Source organism: Dermacentor silvarum, chromosome 11, assembly GCF_013339745.2.
Source record: "Dermacentor silvarum isolate Dsil-2018 chromosome 11, BIME_Dsil_1.4, whole genome shotgun sequence".
NCBI lineage: Eukaryota > Metazoa > Arthropoda > Arachnida > Ixodida > Ixodidae > Dermacentor > Dermacentor silvarum.
In genome coordinates, this window is record NC_051164.1 from 90,173,206 (window position 1) to 90,192,892 (window position 19,687).

At 44.6% G+C, this 19,687-nt stretch overlaps 1 protein-coding gene across 5 annotated transcripts in view; it reads right to left on the reverse strand.

Annotated features, from left to right (window-relative positions):
• Positions 1-19,687, reverse strand: part of LOC119433933 (E3 SUMO-protein ligase PIAS3) — a 144,247-nt gene that overhangs the window by 98,462 nt on the left and 26,098 nt on the right. For 3 of the 5 annotated variants that reach the window (XM_049658972.1, XM_037701223.2, XM_049658973.1), the window contains exon 3: positions 18,620-19,585. The exons of the other annotated variants lie outside the window; for them this stretch is intronic. In XM_049658972.1, the coding sequence (XP_049514929.1) occupies positions 19,208-19,585 (378 nt within the window). In that variant the 3' untranslated portion in view covers positions 18,620-19,207. Of the gene's footprint in view, positions 1-18,619; positions 19,586-19,687 lie in introns of those variants that run through there. 5 annotated transcript variants of the gene reach the window in all.

Sequence of the window (19,687 nt, forward strand, 5' to 3'; positions counted from 1 at the left end):
CTGTGGTCAGGCACTTAAGAGATTCTTTCTATTCTTTTACAGGGCACAACCTTTTTGTTGACTCTGAGCAAGGATTAGTGATGTCTGAATTTTTATTTTTTTATTTTTTCATTATTTTAATGTTTGCACTCAATTTTTTTAATAAAGGCATCGTTGCCATGGCAAGACACTTGAGACAACTTGCGCATTCGGGACCTGCATCCTTTCTTGGACAAAGAAGTTAGTTTCATCGAAACTGAGACATGGGCAATGTTTAAGTAGTAAAAATGGAGTTATTAGCAAAAACATGTCTGTTTTTCTACTACATCGAATATTATGCACACAAAGCAATATGCATTGGATATCAGGTCACTCGCAGTCATTCTTTTTGATTTACAAGATGCCCAAGCACCTCAAGACAGTTGAGAGGAAGATTTAGTAACATAGCCTTCCATTCAAGCACTTGCAAAGTGCATAGATGCCTTCGTTAGGCAACTGTTGCACTGATTTGAATGAAGCTTGTTTATATTGAAGGAGAACATTCAATTCTACTAAATGCTGGAAGCAGATTTTCATTTTTAAACTCATGGCAAAGTTTTATCCCCGAAAACAATGCAAATTGAGAGAATTAAAAATTAACCATCACATTTACAGTTATGATAGCTGACGAAAACAGATACCATCGAAATTCTGTAAATAAAACCTGTTGGACACCTAAAGTAGGCCAAATAGGCATATAATACACCACTGTAAGCAAAGAATTTGTGAATATCCCTTACGCAGAAGCTTCAAAATAATAAAAACAATGTGCCATTTAAAATCTTGCTACACTTCTTTTCATGCAGAGTTTGGACTAAGACGTGACTCCAAAAATGACAATAAAAATCTGCTCCCAGCAGTTGCTAGAATTTCACTTCCTCTTATGCAACAGGGCATGTTTCCTTCAGATCGTTTTGTCAGTTGCCTAAGAAACACATGTCAAAGAGTTTCACATTCACTTGAACAAGGAGCGAGCTAAAGGTTTCTTGCAATTGACCATTGCACCATAAAATTGCACACAGTTGTCCAGCAGTTAGCAGTTAGTAAAATTAGCTCCAAATTTTCTGTTTAGCAGATACTCCTGATATGATGCAGCACAGTTTCTGAGGTTTGACACTTCAAGCAAGCCACTTCGAACCTCCGTTCCGTTCTGCGTGCAAGTTGATTCGTACTGTCTGGAATTGCAATGAGAGAAATGACTCATTGCATGCAAGAGTATCAATACACTTTTAAAAAACAAGAGGGCAGAAAAAGCAGCCAGGGATACAAAACTACATGTGCATGCAATTATCCACCGCCCTCCCCCACAAGCTGTTGTTCTTTTGTCAGTGGAAGAGGTTTTAACTAAATGTCGCGCACAGTGCTGTGTCAGAAGATTAAGCCTAGTAACAACATGTAAATTCATGCAAATAGAACTATTGGAAGAATGAAGCACAGGCTAACACAAACTCACTTAGCCAAACTAAATTCTAGTTCTCGCGCAGCGTTGGACCACGAGACAGACTATCAGATGGCACAGGAACTGTAGAGAAAAAGACAACCCCCGTAACAGGAAGCATGATAGAATTCATACGTTTGCAAAACCTTATAACTTCTGTAAGACTGTCTACACAGGGAATTTGATTATGCAACAGCTTTTTGTTTACTTTTGATACGTACGACTATCAAATTAACCTTTTGCAGACTAAACATTCTCAAGCACTTGTGCTGGCTAGTTTCCCAAAAGTTGTAGCTGTAGGCGAGTTGGCCCGGGCATGATGGCAAACTATCATGCAGTAACTTGACAAGTTCCCTGCACTGGTTAATAATTAAACTATTACGCAGTTCACCAAAACATGAAGAATATACAGGGCATAACAACAGCAGCGCAGTCATGAAACCAGATACTACTACCTCTCACTGCTTGAAGAGAAAAGAGGAATGCATTTAATTTATCACAGTGAGAACTCGTCAAGGATCATGTACTTCAGGAACTAAGTATTCTCGCTACATGCCTTGCAGCAGAAAGAACACTCATTTGGTTCTCAAACTTCATGTGCCTGTTTTCTAGCTCCGTATACAATAAATGTTCTTTAACAACAGGGAGAGAGGGCGACATACAAGTGCAAGGCCAAGGCACATGGCTAATGTCTGAAAGGAGTATCTAGAAACACAGCCCGCGAAGTGGGAAAAGGGATTGGTCCCATGTTTGGCGACAGGCTGCCACTTCTGACAACTTACGCATGGAAGACAAAATATTTTGGAAGCCCCCTTTTACAACGATTTCACACGCCCAATTACTAAAGGATCTTATTAGCTGCCAAAATGTAGCGTTCATGACTTAATGACACAGTAACACAGTAACATGAGGCACATTAAATGTGAGCAGTGTAATATAGTCAGTTGAACAGCATTCTCAGCTGGGCTTTTCTCATCGCAGAAAACAACATAAAAGTACATATCAGTACACTGATCTCTGCCACTACTGTTTACATGTTCAAGCGTTGTGCCGACATCACTTAGTTAAAATGATATGTGAACACTTCCAAGTGGGACGACGGAAACGACAGTTCCTGAACTCTGCAGTTCTCTCTAAAAAGAACTGTTGATCACCAGCCTCCGGTCACAGTGAAGTAACATGTACAGAAGGTAGGCAACACGTCGATACTCAAACAACAGGAGTGGGAATTGAAACACCATTTCATGATGTGTTCTAAGTAGATCTCATGTTCAAGAACACGCTGAGCAAAAGGCGAGACAGTTTGAAACGTAAATGATGCGGGCTGTTCTGTGTTGGTTTCATAGTGTAGAGCCATTGTCAAAAGTTTCAAAGCTACGTAACAATTTGTCACTCCAGCCTGATAGGTGGGTGCTGCTGTATTGTGCCAGAGATTATAAAGACTAGGAAAGCGAACAGCATTGTCTGGCTTTGATGCAAGAAATGTTCTATGGCGCATCAATGCAGCGCCCGATCAACTGATTCGGTATTGCAAGGTTAAACCATGAATTCAATCCCCAAAAGCAACACAGCAGCTATCTGAGACACCACAGCCCCAAGGAGCTCCAGATTATTTTCAGCACCTGTGGTGTGGTTCTTTTACCACGCTCCAAACGACCCGTACGTAAGCACTCTTGCATTTCACCCCAGTAAAAATGCAGCTATTGAAATTTTCAACAAGGACTGTAGCAGCTTATGAGGTACAAATACACGAATGTGCTTGCTGTTTCTAATCCTCAAATACCTGTAAATGGAACTGACATCACTTTTGTCAGGTAAGAATGGGGGAAAAAAAGACATTTCAGTGCCAAAATGTTATAATGCAAATTCTTTGTAAACACACACAACAGATAATTACAAGAGGCACCACTCTGCTAAACAGAATTCCTTAAAAAAATGCAAGCAACAATGATGTCATGGGACATTGCATGCCTACACGCGTCACAAACAAAACAAGCATAAAAATACAATATGGAAGTGCTTCCCCTGCCAAATTAAGGAATGCCTTCCCTGTTTTCTTCAATAGTCCCAGTGGACAGTCTTTGTGTGACCTGTACAATGCACGAGATTCTCAAAGGCCATACCATGACCATCTTGTGATGTGGAGCTGCGGAAACTTGTGACCAGCCATACCCTATTGCATAAACATTAAAAGAGCTTGAAAATGATGCACAGAGAGGGTGCTATACCTTGGGCAATCCTGTCCAAACACACGCCTACACAGGAGACAGTTTTTTTCACACCAGCCACCGGACAAATTCGAATTAAATTTGTTGCACTCAAAATAAGGCCAGCAACATACCGAAATACTTCCAGGATTTGCGGCGTGTTTATAAAGTACATGTTTTTGCCTTAACACACTGCTGCGCAAAATTTGTGGTAACCAAAATAGTAATAGAGATGGTGAATTTAGACAAACAGCACCACAAGCTCTTAAATGCCAAATTTGCACATAGTCTGTGTCCTTTTGTCCTGCTTTGGGTGTGCTACGCCTTTTGCCGCCAAATTAACAGCTGTGTGGCTCTTACATTAAATGAAAATACTAAGTCAAGCTAGATGAAGCAACAGGACTTCTATAATAACTTGTCCGTCAGCCATAGTGAGAACAGAGCTTTTGCAAGTGAGAAAATGATGAGGAATGGGAAATCGGAGTGGCACCGCCTATTTTGCACTAAGGTACATCTCATGTGACGTCGGCACTGGCTGAGTCACAGAGAGCTCCAGAGAGGGAGATCACGGGGGAACTCGACTGATTTGATGTGAGCAATTGAAATCGAGGAGCAGCAATGAGACCTTTGGAGGCAATTTCATACGCAACAAAGTCGTGTGTTGGCACACCGAAAACGATTATAGGCTTCTGGACGAATAATCTAGGAATCTAACTCTGGTTAATATTTACCTTCAGTGTTCCTTTAGAATATAAGTTATGGGGGTTAATGTCCCAAGCCTGTACATAGACGCCTACAGTGAGGGGCTCCGGATTAATTTTGACCACCTGGGGTTCTTCACAGTGGACCCAAAGCAAGGTACAGTCGCACAGCTGGGAATCGTACCCGCAACCTTTTGTTCAGCAGTAGTGCCATAGCCAGTTAGCTACCGCGGTGGGTCAGTGGCTCTCCAACTTGAAAAGACATCCAAGCATTTATAGCACCCATTTGAGCACTTGAAGAGACAACAAACTACGATGTATATGGAAATTTTATGCTGGTTAGGCAGTTATTGCCAGCTGTACTGCTCATGAAGTAATGGCAAGGCACAATATCAAGTTTGCCTGCATTAAACACTCTTTTACAAGTGTAGTCTGAGCTGCTAACATCCTTTCCAAGTATGTAGGCACAAAATTCAGTATTTCTATGTTTTGCAATACTGGCCCTCTTATTTTTTCTGACAACAACTGAGCACCTGCTTTGTTCCTTAATATCGTCCACTACGAACTAACAAATTTGTCTTCAAAGTGCGTAAAGATTGCAACAACACGTGGACAGTTGACCAAACATCAAAACCCCAATTTCACCACTCAGATTTTCACTTTCTTCCTCTTATAAATGCAATAAAGTTCATGCAGTGTGGCGCGTGCACGACAAAACCACGGGTGGTATTCTCCCGTGATCACTTTTATGAGGTCTTGCGTTATTCAGCATGGGAGACGTCGCACACCTGGCAGTGTTGCTGGAACTGTGCAACGACAGCAAGCTTGTCACTGTGCCAAGAACACCGTTGGCCATATACGCCAGCAGCATCTGGTGTTGAGTCATTTGAAATCTCGCAACAGCGATTGTGCATCCCCAATGTGATGATCGGGCAAGAACACTGTCCCATATCTACATTCGCCTTGTATTTGAACAGCTGAACCCAAGGCAACCGTACTTTGCAAGAATGAAACTTGACAATCACAGCTAATGCTATTTGCACTTGCTGCAACCCCCCCCCCCCCCCCCGCCCCTATATAGACAAAAAATATTGCTGCACTTCTGCAACAGTGAGCACAATGAGCGTACCACGGTGCACAGCTCTTCAGAAGAACACTTGTATAACAGGTGCAACAACACAGTTTCACAATAAGAGCACCACCACAGTAGCACCAATCTGGTGTTAGTGTACGCATAATCTCCACCAGCATGGTGGCTAAGCCAGCAGAGAAATGATGGGCAGTCCTTGAATTTGTCTTAACTTCAGCCCTTTGGCTCCGAACAACCTAGTGGCTTCTTGTATTACCATCGCTGGAGCAACTTGCTCGTCACAGGTTCACTGAATGGCAATGATCAACCTTACTAAGCTTACAATTTCTACCATTTGGCTGCAAAAAAAAAAAAAACTAAAAAAACTTCAGCATATTGGAGAGATTTATGCACAGCAAGTGTTACTGACCAAATATGATATAGACTTAGTGATATACTCTGAAGTGTTGAGATTTACAAGCCCGAAATTTCATGACAAGATTATTTAGATGTTAACATGAAACACTTGCTCTAAAGACTGCTCTAACAAACATTGCAAGGCTATCCTGCCACACAAACAAACTGTAAAGAGCACTAAAAAAGCCATAGTGCACTTTCCCAAAAAAGCTATGTGAAATCGTGAAAAAATCCATGCACCACCCATGATTTCCCCTGTGATGAACGGCTGTACTCCCAGATTTTCCTCAAGTAATCTTAGAATGACAATCAATACCTTGAACGAGCCATGGTGATTACTATTTGTCACCTGAATGGGAGCAGAACAATAAAGGCATGGTATGGAAGACAGTGGAAATAAATGCTACAATGGCTTACTCACCAGACAAGAATTGGCTGTGAAAAAAAAATTCTATGCCTGTGCCTGCATGGTTCGAGCCAGAGTGCAAGTGAGATACTGACCACTGAGACCAGGCTGTGGTATGGACATGAGCGAATGTGACGCTGTACTTGCGGCTAATCAGTTCATCACAGAGTGTGTGCGACAGGGGCTGGTATGAACCGATTGCTCACAAAATGTGGGAAGTTTGTGACAACACGAGGCTGAGTTTTGAGCAGGCCATGTGTACGAATGGTGGGCACGTGGACAAACGATGAGCTGATATGTCCTCCGAAGCTGGACCTTGACTGAAGTACCATGGCAGTATTGTTCAGACTGTTCAGGATTGAAACATGAAATAATCTAAATGAGAACAAAGCTTTGGTCGGCCAGCAACCGTATGTACGCCTTGTGCAAGACAGTGTGAAAAAAAGTGCACTCGCTGAACTATCTATGCTTACAAATGATCATCCAGGCACTTCTGCATCAGGATACCAAGCACCGTCACTTGGATTTAGCTTCGCTGGAAGAAGCTTTAAGAAGCCAGTTGCCGCAGCAGGTCTGAACTGTGATATTATACCAGCCAAAGGCTGTTTTGTTCGTGTTGTACAGTCACCCGTACCTTCTTTGCACCAATTTGAAAAAGCACAAATCATCGTAACACTCAAGCTTCAAAAGAACCGCTTTGGGCAAATCCATGTGGACGTCAGGGCCTCGCCAAATACTGAGCCGGATAGAGGTAGTTGGCCGAAGGCAGATTTGCCATTTTGAGGTTAAAATGGTTAGTGCTCAAGCAAATTGATGGCTGACCCTTACTTAAAATGAAAGGCAAACACTTGACTACTAGAAACTCAAACCTGACTCAACTAGTCGCAAAAAGAGCTGTCCTAATGGCTTCTGCCTCAAGGCACCGTGACATGTCTCCAGCTGGATCCGCGCCAGGATGCGGCTGTGGCAGGGCGTGCCTCGAAGCCTCGGCAAGCCATGCGCCGCCAATGCCATCGCCCCACTCCTCACACACGTTGTGCAGTGTGCTGCACGCGGCCACAATACTCGGCATCAGGTCGACGCCACTGCCGTTGTGACGCAGCAGATACGGGAAGCGCGCCTCGAGGTGCCTGAATGCCACCTCGCAGAGGGCACGGTTGAAACGGAGCTGCCGTTCGTCCAGGTTGAGGAACGGTGTGATGATCCAGTTGCGGAGAGGGTAGCCCGCACCCGCTGCAAGAACCCTGTGTGTGCGTCCCACTTGGGGATCGAGCAAGCAGGAAGGTTACATATGTTCCTCCGCTTGCATTTCGCAAGACCTACTGATGGAAAACTATATGCGCAACAATACACAGGAGAGATACATGCTGTTTGAAGAACAAGAAAAATATTTGTTCTCCAAAGGGAACCAAAGGGTTATGTGTACTTTGCGTACACATAACCGATAACGTGCCCCTTTTTTTTCAGCCAAATATAAACTTGGCGCAACGTAACATTCCCTTGTGGGACTCGAAAACAACGTGAAGTGGCCATGTAGCGCATTGAAGTATACTTGATAAAGGATTTTTTTTTTGCGAAGGCTATATTTGGCACACACATTGAATTTTGCATACTTATTTTCCATATCGCCACCGCCATGCTCGTTACATGTAATCTCGGTGGCATGTGTAGTTATGCCAGGGCAGCGGGCTTAATTTTGCGCCACTGGTGAAACATGTACATAACGCTCTGCAGTATTTGAATACATAATTTTTTGCAAAGGCCGCAATTAACCCCCCACGTTCCCTACGCATTATCCATAATGTGTACTTTATCTACGCTCAAAGCTCTTAGGCGCCTGTTCCTGCGCTGAGCGTCGGCATCCCTTAGCGTAACCAAGTGAACAAGCACAGCAAAGGATGAGAGAGCGAATGCGGAGTGCAGCGGGGGATGAAAGACAGCCAGAGCGAAGAGAGCGCTAGAAGGAAAGCGAATGAAGAGGGTGCAGCGGAAGCATGAGGAAAGCGGAGGAGGAAAGAAATTATGGGGTTTTACGTGCTAAAAAAAATGATCTGATTATGAGGAACGCTGTAGTGGGGGACTCCAGAAATTTAGACCACCTTGTGTTCTTTAACGTGCACCTAAATCTAAGTACATGGGTGTTTTCGCATTTCGCCCCCATCGAAATGCGGCCGCGGTGGCCGGGATTTGATCCCGCGACCTCGTGCTCAGCAGCCCAACACCAAAAGCGGAGGAGGAGAGTATGGCGAAAGGGTGAGCAGGAAAGCGGAGTGCCGCACGAGACGTGCTTCACGCCGGCGATCAGGCATGCGGCGAGCGCATCCGCATATGGGGAGGCTCCCATTCTGATCCGAGAGGCCACCTAATAGAAATTGTTCTTTTTTTCCTCAGATTCCTCAGTTTATTCCCCAACTACATCTTATAGTATTGCACATAAAACATTCTCCTCAATAGACATAGGCATAATAGCATCTGGTATACATGGCGTACCTAGAATGGAATGTCATAAGGAATCCTTACGGATGTGATCACTTTCTGATTGTTTTAAGCCTAAGTGAAATATTATATAGTCGCCACTTCTTTATCGAATATTTTCCAATGGTTTGCGATTAGGGTACAGCCTTCTCTTCCCCTCACTCCAACAATATCCAACAATTTTAAGAATATGATATTTACAACAATATAGAGTTTCTGTCAATACAGTGTGCAATATAAAGCATGCTTTATTAAATGCAAATAGGGAGCATTAGGAACAACTTAGTAGATTGTTTGCAAACTAGGGGCTCTTAGGAGAATGTGCAGTTATGCATTATCATATAGTTTATAACCGTAACCTTGTTAACTAATATATGTGTATTGGGGGCAAGCTCCACCACCTAAAAAGCTGGCGCTACCGTCGGCGTGACGTGGTATGAGGGATCACGGGGACACAGCGGCCACATCATCTGCTTCAGAAGCGCCGAAGCGAGCTGAAAACGAAAGTTTAGTCCCACCTACGCTACGGTTGTTGATTGCGGTATGTTGATGCGGGCGTATGTTGATGCTGCCGCATCAACATACGCCACAACCTGCCTTCCCCTGTATTTCTTTGCTAGAGTTTTGGCTCTAGCTATTCTCCTACCTTCATGGTAGGAAGGATGCATGTTCTTTGGTAGAGGTTTGATAGTTATGGTGTTTCTGATCTTTGGGGGGAGTTTCTGCACGTCCTCCACCAAGGGTTCAGCGTTTTTGCCTATAGCCTTTAGTACTTCTCTGCCAGCTGTCGTTTGGGTTAGTCCGAGCTCTTGTGCCCTCTGGCAGGCATTGACAAGCTCGTCCAAGGTGTTGTGTATTCCTAGCTGTAATAGTTTGTCAGTAGGCATGTTGATTGGGAGCCCGATGGCTGCTTTATAAGGTTGCCTAATTAGTCCGTCAATCACTTGTGTTTCCCTCTGTGTTAATTCCAGGTACGGGAGTGCATATGTAATTTTGCCGATTACAAAGGCTTGGACTAGTTTGCATAGGTCCTGCTCTTTTACCCCTGTTCGCTTGTTGGCTATTCTCCTAATGAGCCTGATAGTTTGTGTTGTGGCGCGTCTTAATTTTTCTATGGTGATGTGATTACTGCGGTTTTCTTGTACATACATGCCTAGGATTCGTAGAGTGCTTACTCTTTTGACCGGTTCTCCTTGTACCAGGATTTTGAGATCCGGGATGGGGTAGTCAGTTGCTTTTTTACCTCTTGGGATGTCACGCTTGACGAGTAACTCGGATTTAGGTTGTGAGCAGCTAAGACCCAAGGTTTCTACATGGGGTTCTATAATGTCGAGTGCTCTTTGCAGGGTATCTTCTATGTCACTATCTCACCCTTTGGTAGTCCATAGGGTGATGTCATCTGCATACAAGGTGAACCCGAGATTAGGTACAGTTCTTAGTTTAGCCGGCAGGTTTATCAGGGCCAGGTTGAAGAGGAAAGGTCAGAGCACCAAACCCTGTGGGATTCCACGGTCACCCACGCTGATGGGATCTGAGTTCGTGCCGCCGGCCGAGATCTCGGCCGTTCTTTCCATTAAAAAATATTGGACGTAGTTGTATGTTCTGGGGCTTAATTTGGTGCCCCGGATTAATTTGGGAAAAGTTCGTAAGTATAATGTCATGCGTGACATTGTCGTAGGCTTTGTTCAGATCTAAGCCCAGGACTGCCCTGACACAGCTGCTACTCAGGATGATTTCTTCGCTAATGAGGAGCATAATGTCCTGTGTTCTGAAGATGCGCTCTGAAGCCTATCATTTCGTTTGGGAGAAAGGTTGTCTTCCACGTACGCCTTGAGCCTTATGTTTAAGACCATGTGCTCCATGAGCTTGCCTAGGCGCGACGTAAGGGAGATTGATCTGAGATTTTCAATGTTCATCTTTTTGCCTGGTTTTGGCATGAAGACGATTCTGGCGTGTCTCCATTCTTGCAGAATATCCCCTTTCTCCCAATACGTGTTTATTAGGTTAGTAAGTATTAGTATTATTAGTATTAGTAAGTATTAGTAAGTAAGTATTAGGTTAGTAAGTTAGTCACTGTATATAATGCGTCAAACAAGACATGTTGCACAGTCACAGATAGTAAACTTCACGCATAGAAAGACAGACGATCCCTAGGCAAGAACAAAGCGTATTATGATCGCAGAAATCGCAATATGTCTTGGGTCCTGCGGCGGTCGCGACAGCACCATATGGGTAGAATAATAGAGGAATAATGCAAAAAAAAAAACATGCGGAAACACCCATGTACTTAGATTTGGGGACACGTTAAAGAACCCCAGGTGGTCCAAATTTCCGGAGTCCCCCACTACGGCGTGCCTCGTAATCAGATCGTGGTTTTGGCACGTAAAACCCCATAATTTAGCTTAATTTGAGGAATAATGCAGAAATCGGTACGAAAATGTGTAATTTAACTGCCTGCAGAACGCCAACAAATATTCTGCACCCAAAATTAAAGAAGGGTATTGCTTCGGTTCAAAAAGTAAGTAAAAGCAGGTAGCTCAAAAGGAAAGAAAAGGCCTAGCGAAAGCCACAGATGATGCGGCAAGTTGAACTACCAAATATCCGAGTGCGTTTGTTGGGAAACGCCGCGTCGGCCGTGCTTTTAATGAGCAAGGTTGGTCAAAATTGGTTATTCATGTCCTCGTAATTTTTGTAATGGCATGATAATTTTGATTATGATGCTGTTAGAATAAACGGCGAAAATTTCTGCTTTTTTAAAAGCTAATGAACAGTCATACGTTTTCATATTTAAGACTTTATGGACCTGAAGGAAGAGAGCTTTTTACTTGCATTGATTTTGGTGCTTCGCTATCTAAAGACAAACTTCACTCGGTGGGGAAGTTTAGTGAAGCGGTCAACGACTTCGCACACTTTGATGCCGACGTCTCTGTGGGAATATAGAAGCACCAGCCTAACCATGCGTTTCTCGGACATTGTTGAGCGCAAGTAGTTTTTTTAGTAATCTCATGTTAAAACATATTCTCTCTGTGCCGACAGTAGTCACTGGAAGGGTGACTAGAATCTGCAGCAGTTTGTACACACTTACATAACCTGCATTCGCAATGAGAGAAGGGCATCTATTCTGGTGTTAAAACCTAAAAACACTCCTTTGATGTCGTTGGCATCCTTGTTTAGGTACCTTGCACAAACAGTAAGCTGTTCGATTCCAGCAATATCCGTTGTTTCGTCAGCAAGTATGGAGAAGCAGCCTGCAGCATTTACTTTTGCCATCTAGGCTTTCTTTGATAATTTCACCACAAATTTCTATCATTTGGTTTTGTACATCTGGGCTTAAATACGAGGCATTACTGGGGCAACTTTCCAAATGTTTCTTCAGATATGTATGTCCACAATCAGCTCACCCCATGCGAAGAAGCACTCTGAAAATACCAGTATTTTCAGCGGGGGCTTTGCTTAAATCTATAGGACCACCGTCCCTATGGCCACGGAGACCCAGACCTTGTTGCCTGCGAAAAAGAACTGCTTCAATAATAGACCTGGCCATTAACTTTCTTCTGTTTTCTCTTATTTTACTTTGCCTGCCCTTGTCCAGCTGATCGATCACATTGGGCACGCTTCTTGAAAATGTTTGGAGAAAATTATCAGCTGACGGCTCACAGTCACTATGATATTTAGTATTTTCGTGTGTGCGGAAGATTGCGAGCTCGTGCTTCCATTTCTGGAATGGCTTGGACACGAGGGCTCCAGTGCGCGCATGTTGGCCCAAGTTTACAAGAACATTAAACGCATAAAGTTCCAGAATTGAAAACCTAAAGCACGCCTTTGGAAATGTCAGTGCATCTCTCGCGTCAGAAGTTTATGAGAACTTCATACCCATAAAGTTTCGGAATTGAAATCCATGCACTCTGTAGAATCTGCGGCCGCTGCGAGATGCCGCAACCTGCCGGCTCGCTATCGAAAAGCCCTTGAAAGATTGTACTGGAATAGGGCTTCTTGCGTTGTGCGACTACAGGTGCAAGGGCGTTGCCACTAAATCCATCCCAAGTTTGCAATGTTCGTGCCGAAATGTCTGTTTGAGCGTCAAAAAAGACATTGTAGACAAAATCCAGAATGATTCCCAGCGCCGGTGGCAGTTTTGGTCGGCGGTGGATGCCAGCACGAAAAAATTTCGGGGGGGGCTGAAGCCCCATCAGACCCCCCCGCCCCTGGCTACGCCCCTGCCCGCATGGTGTTTTCATCGAGCACCGACAGCCAAACCTATGAGGAGCGCACCGCGTTATCCCTCATACTACGCAAGCGAGGCGCTTCCGACAGATGGCGACTCCGTAAGTCCTCTTCCCCAATATGGAAACAAAGCGCTGGTGTTGGTTTAGGACCCACTGCACATGCGCTACTTTGCTAGCGCCACCGCCGCTAGAGAATGCCCTCTATGCGAGCCACGTGTTCCCGTGTTCATGCGTTCTTTCTGAACAAAACAATGAGCGACACAACCAGTGGAAATGCTGCGTCTGCCGCTGCTGCTAAATGAGCTGCCCAAGCAGGGACTCCACGCCGGCGCTGAGGACCCTGTCATTCAGAATCAAGCTGCACTCAAAATTCACATTAGGGAGTATTGTAATCGTCGGTGAACTTTTTTTTCATCCACTTTCATTTCCATTAATTTATCATTTCTTCAATTCAACAAATAAGTTCAAGTAATTTACCCAATGTTGTCCTTGGTCTCTTTGTTTGTTGGCTTTTATGATATGACTGTATACAAATATATATAATTTTTTTAATTTTTTTGCTTTCATAAAGTCCGGGAAAAAAAAACTACCAACTGCTTGGGAGACTTGCATTGCTCATGATTACTTCTCCTCTTTGCTGCTCTACTTCTAAGGCTTATACATGGCGCTTGCGCTTTCCCTCGCAGATTAGTCTCGAATACGAGTCTCAAAAAGGGCTCTGACAATATCTAAAATTCCTGACAGGTCTGCCTGAGCATATTGGGCACCTTCCCTGGTCCAGCATGGAGCCCAGCGTGAGCATTGAGAGCGGCAGTATACAAGTACGAGCCATTATTGAATAGGCGCCAGCAACTGCGCAACCAGGTGACCGAGAAGATGGAAGCCCAAGCCGCTGCTGCAGCCGCTTATCAAGCCACTGATTAGCTCCCGACTGTCGGGAACATTCCGTCTAAATTAAATTGAGTCAGATTGCACTCCTCGACGTACTAGTGCTGCTTATTCTTCCTCAATGGTCAATCAGTTTCGAGCAAAAGCTTAGTTGTCCTTTTTTTTTAGTCTATGTAGAATCTTGCATGATTCAGTCCTGATAAGCATAAGTTCACCTTTCGACACAGTTTTCGCATCAGTTTGAAAGTTTGGAAAACCCGTCGTGGCGGCTAAGCGGCTAAGGTGTTGCGCTGCTAAACACGAGGTCACGGGATAAAATCCCGGCCGCAGTGACCACATTTCGATGGGGGCGAAATGTAAAAATGCCCGTGTCCCGTGCATTGGGGGCACGTTAAATCGGAGTTCCTCACTACGGTGTGCCGCATGATATCAACTCTTGGTTTTGGCACGTAAAACCCCAGAAACCCCAGAATTCAATTCGAATTAAGTTTCGAAACCTTTGTGAACAAGTTAAGGCAACCTCACGGCAACGTACCCGTCTAGTCTGCAAAATACACTGTATAGCAGCTTGAAATTTTAGGCACAAATAGGAAACTGGAGGGTTGAAGACGAAATAAAAAATTGTGCACCTGCCAAAAGACTGTCACTTCCAGGAGCTTGTAACACTTGCTTGTGAGCTGTTCCATTTTTTACGCCATATTTGTTCTTCATAAACTGATTTTATTTCGTTTTGAATTAGGACAATCTGAAATCTAGTAAATTTTTTAACTGCGCTAACTCACACTGACAAAGACGAGGCAGACAAGACGTGCGTAGTGACAAAGACGAGGCAGACAAGACGTGCGCAGTGTCAGTGTGAGTTAGCGCAGTTAAAAAATTTATACCATGCATGTCAACCAACTAGCCCGACTTGGAGCTCTACTTCTGAAATCTAGTAACCTTATGCCAACTTATTTATATCCGCAAGCGGGTGATGCAGAAATGAGCGGGTGAACCTTTGCACGCAGATGAAGCTGCAGATGCGAAAGCACAAAAGGCACCCTACAATGAAAGGAACAGGGCTTTGCAGTACATTTGCTGAGGAAAGCCACCACAGGTACGCGTGATAAAATTATGCTGGAAGTGACAAAGATGGTGGCAATATTGAGCTTGAAAGGTTTATAATATCCACTCCGTCATAGTCTGAACTCTTAAAGAGAATATGAAAGAATGGTTACTAACACTACAATTTCATAGGAAATCTACACAGGAAGTCAAAGCGTTAAAAGAATGACAGGCGTACTGACATTCGAGGGCATCAGTTCTGACTTTTGCCTGTCAAGACCTAATATAAAGGCGTAATATAAAAACTAAAAGTTACCATATACTGGGATGATAAGGAACATCCAAACAGAAGTTTCAGTCGATAGATGGAAGCCTTTACGAATTGTCAAGTGTTTAGGAGGCATCACAATGTAGTACCTTTTTGCGTGGGAGGCTATTCCGAAGCAATTAAATGGCACAAGGTGCCCTTTGATCTTAGTAACAAGAGTTGTCTGTAGGGCACCTTACACAAGGTCTAGAGAGAGAGAAACTAGCTTAAAAAAGAGTTCCAACAGCAACTCTGCAAGAGCCGCTGACATAATTATGCCTTTAGCATCCCAATTGGCGTTGCCTAAAGTTAACGATTGAGCCAAAGGAAGATGGGTCTTACAAGTACTGACTATAGAGCACTCAACCGCCGATCTGAACTTATTCCTTTTCCAATGTGAAAAATTGACACAGTTATTCATGATTGAGACCGGTGACTGCAGTCACTTATCACATACTGAACTATGCAAAGATTTTGGGTAAGAGCCGCTTGCCGAAGAAACCAAAATGTACGCCACCTTTGCTACGCTCTACCTGCCGCATAGTTGCTTAGAGGCTATGGTGTTGCGTTGCTAAGCACGAGGTCGCGGGATCAAATCCCGGCCACGGCGGCTGCATTTCGATGGGGGCGAAATGCAGTGAAACCATGTGTCCATCGATTGCATTTATTCTTGGGGGTTGGAAGGCCATTGCAGGCATTTTGCAATGAACTTCACAACAGCAAGATGCCTCCTGCGTTTTATGCAGAACGAAGTCCCGTTCAAGTGGGTTGAGAAATGTGAGATGACTTATTGCGAGTTGGTGCGAAACTTTCTGCCGACTCTATTTCACGCGTACCAGATATCTTATTGGCGTTTGGGCTTATTACAGGTGCCTCACACCACGATACTGGTGCAGTCTTGAATAAAAAGCACCATGAAAAGCCTGGCCGTGAACAGTCGAAAATGAGCACAGGAGCTTGGCTGCGGAGACCCTCACGTGCGTGCAGCAAAAAAATGAGGCCCGGGAGTTTCGCAGCGATGACCCTCACGTGCGTGCAGCCAAAAAGAAGGCCCGGGAGCTTTGCCGCGCCGGCCCTCGCGCACGTGCAGCCGAAAATGAGTCCCAGTAGCTTTGCCGCGCAGACCCTCACGTGCGTGAAGCCGAAAATGAAGCCTGGGAGCTACGCTGCGCAGACCCTCATGTGCAAGCACCCGAAAATGAGGCCCGGGAGTGCAGACCCTCACGCACGTGCAGCCGAATATGAGGCATGAGAGCTTCGCAGCGCAGACCCTCACGTGCGAGCAGCTGAATATGAGGCCCGGGATTATCGCCACGCAGAACCTCACGTGCGAGCAGCCGAATATAAGGCCCGGGACTTTCGCTGCGCTGAACCTCACGTGCGTGCAGCCGAAAATGAGGCCCGGGAGCTCCGCAGAGCAGACCCTCACGTGCATAAAGTTGCAAATGAGGCCTGGGCGCTTCGCCATCAGACCCACACGTGCGTGAAGCCGAAAAATAAGGCCCAGGCCGGTTCGCTGCGCAGACACTCAGGTGCGTTAAGCCGATAATGAGAAGTGGGAGTTGACCAGTGCGCACGCCCAGAGACTGCAAGGTTAATCAACTTTCATGGGTAATCTCCAAGCAAACTGCGTTCGGTTCGAGCGATGAAATTTCGCACTAGCTAGCACATTTTTTTCAAGCAGCACGTTATAATGCGGCCAGATGCGGCCGATCACTAATGTGGAAGCCGTGCAACCGTTATGCCAGTAAAACGCCACAATTGATAAAATACACTATCTTTTAAACACTTCGCTTGGTGGCAACTCTATATAGAGTGTTGGACGCATGAACTGGCCGAGATATTATTGCTATGAAAAGAAAAGTGCTTTAAAAAGGACCTGCTTGATGCTGCTCAAAGGGAACGACACCCGGTTTGCAATTACCGCCGTACAAGTTGAATCGATAAACGACCAGGACTGTAATTGATACCAATGGGCTGCTGCTTATCACGTTAGTGAGGTCTCAAAACCTTTATTTAAGCAATAAAGCAGAGCCTTTAACAACAGAAGTCCAATAAAACAATGGCGTACTTATTTTGTAAAAAATGACATTTTAACTATGTTTGTCAGTAATATGTACTATCAACCAAAAAAGTTTACAGACCAAGGGATCTGACAAAAAGCTGAATATCTCTGCAGCCTCAAAACGCCAGCCTGGTATTCCCATTTCCAGCCTACACTGGTATATGCGAACAACATTGTGATATACGGTTTTACTGGCTACTTTTAAAGGCTGTTCGGATATTTAGTGTTTTCTGGGATTCCGATCTCCATAAACTTTTTTTGGTCGATAGTACATCTATAGATAAAATATTCAGCCACGTTGAGAGCCCCTAGCAGCAAAGTATCCTGACCAAATTACAGTAATGTTTTGGGGCTTCTTGTGCTTCACGAAACAAAATATTCACTTTACAGACTGGGAGTACCTGGCAACTAGAAAACCAAAACTCAAGAAAAGCAGCAAACACCTGATTTGTGTTTCATCATATAGCTTTTGTTTCACACACACACAAAAAAAAGCCATGCCTGTATGGTTGAATCTGTGACAAGCAGAGCCATCTGTGAAAGGAGCAACTCAAAGATGAGCGAGTCAAAAAAAGTTTTCACGGTCGCATGCGAAGTACTTCGCTTTCATTGATTTTGCAGAGGACCGTGACAATATGCCAGCAGGCGCTTCGCTGATATCCTCACCCAAAATAATTTTGTATGTGCAGAGAATTGTAGACATTCATTTCTTGCAGAGTGATGTAGAAGATCTCAGGCATCATCAGGTAATTAAAATCATATGCATGTGTTGTGGCCGGCAGAACCTCGGAATCTGAAGTTGCACCCACACCGATGCACAGTTTGTGTGGGTCCACACCATCACACATTTCTACCTTGTCTTTATAGCAAGCCCATGTTGGCCACAAAAGCCCATGTACGAAGGGGGAAATTTGGGGCTTTTGTGCCATCGCACAGCTCCCAGGACCACAAATGAGCGGCATCAGGCATCAACGCGAATGCCGAACACAAAGCCTTGAGGCAAAAGTGAGGTGTCACCAGTGCAGAAATATTGATTTGGTGTTGTTTCATTTAAGAGCACTATACTCAGCGGGCGGCTGGCTGTACTACTGGCACTGTGTAACGGCTCTGAGTTTCCAGGCATCATGGTGGAAAAGATGGAGGTTGACAGGAGAAAATGAAGAGAAAAGATTTCAGGGAAGACTGCCGTCATAATCCCAGTTGTCTTGTTAAATGCCCGATATTAGTACCTCTAAACAAAATAATTTTTTATAAATGTCAGTGAGAAACCTCAAGCGGGTCGGGTCGCCAGATGGTTCGACAGATGGACCATCTGTCGAACCTCAGAAAAATTTGTGCCTCAGAAAAAATTGTGCGGCTTTGAAGCACAAATATATTTTATTGATATAAAATGCATAAAGTCTGTTGATAAAAACAGTAAAAAAGATGAAAAAATAAACGAAAATACAGTCGAGCGCCTGTACAATGAATGCCTCGGCAATGAAATGACTGATATAATGACGGAACCATTCTGTCCCGGTTCTATTGTGAGCTGGGAAAGCGCGCTACCTTTAAAACAAAGTGACCCACACAATGAATTATTTCAGAAGCCTCAGGCTTTTCGTTATAAAAGCATTCGACTGTATAAAATAGCACACTGCTCCAAGTCCGTAAAATATCACTTTGAAGCACACAGGTCATTGCTGGCAGCGGTGGCTGTTGCGTCCAGCTACAAAGGTGCACAATTTCGTACACCGCTTCGAATTTTCATAACCACTTCTACACAGGTGGAACAACTAATCAAAGAAGCAGCTGCTAGCAAAGTCACAATCTTTGGCGAAAGGGAAACGCCTTGAATCACACTTGTGGCACGAACACAGTCTCATTTTCTTCCCAGCAGACCATAGGCATAAGTCACGGGCATGCCGTGACACAGAACACAGGTCGATTGGACAACCAAACCACTGTTAGTCCGAATCTACCGTCAAGTCAATGACCGAAGAATTGTGTAACATTCTCTCAGTCTCCTTGACCGGACTGTCTTCAATTACAATGGCAGTGTGGTCGTCATAATCTGTCACTGACACCCAGCTGCCATTGGGTAGAAGATTCACAGTGCTGCACTGGTCGTCAGCCTTGCGGAGGACGTCCAGCGTGAACAGGTCGATGCGAATGTCCTGGAGAAGAACCTGATCTCTGCAGACAGGGCAGCGCCAGGAGGGATGCATCGTGCCTTCATTGAGGGCAAGGTAAGCGCAGGCATCGAAGCACTGTGTGTGCTGGCAGTGGGTACCGCGGCAAGGGACCCGAATCTTCCTCTTCGTTAGTGGGCAGACCAGGGACACCTGCTCAACCAGAGGTGTTGCAAGCAGTAGAGATTTAGCCTATCAAATACACATACCTTTCAAAGGAAAAGCAGTTAGTCACATTTTGTACAATGGTATAAC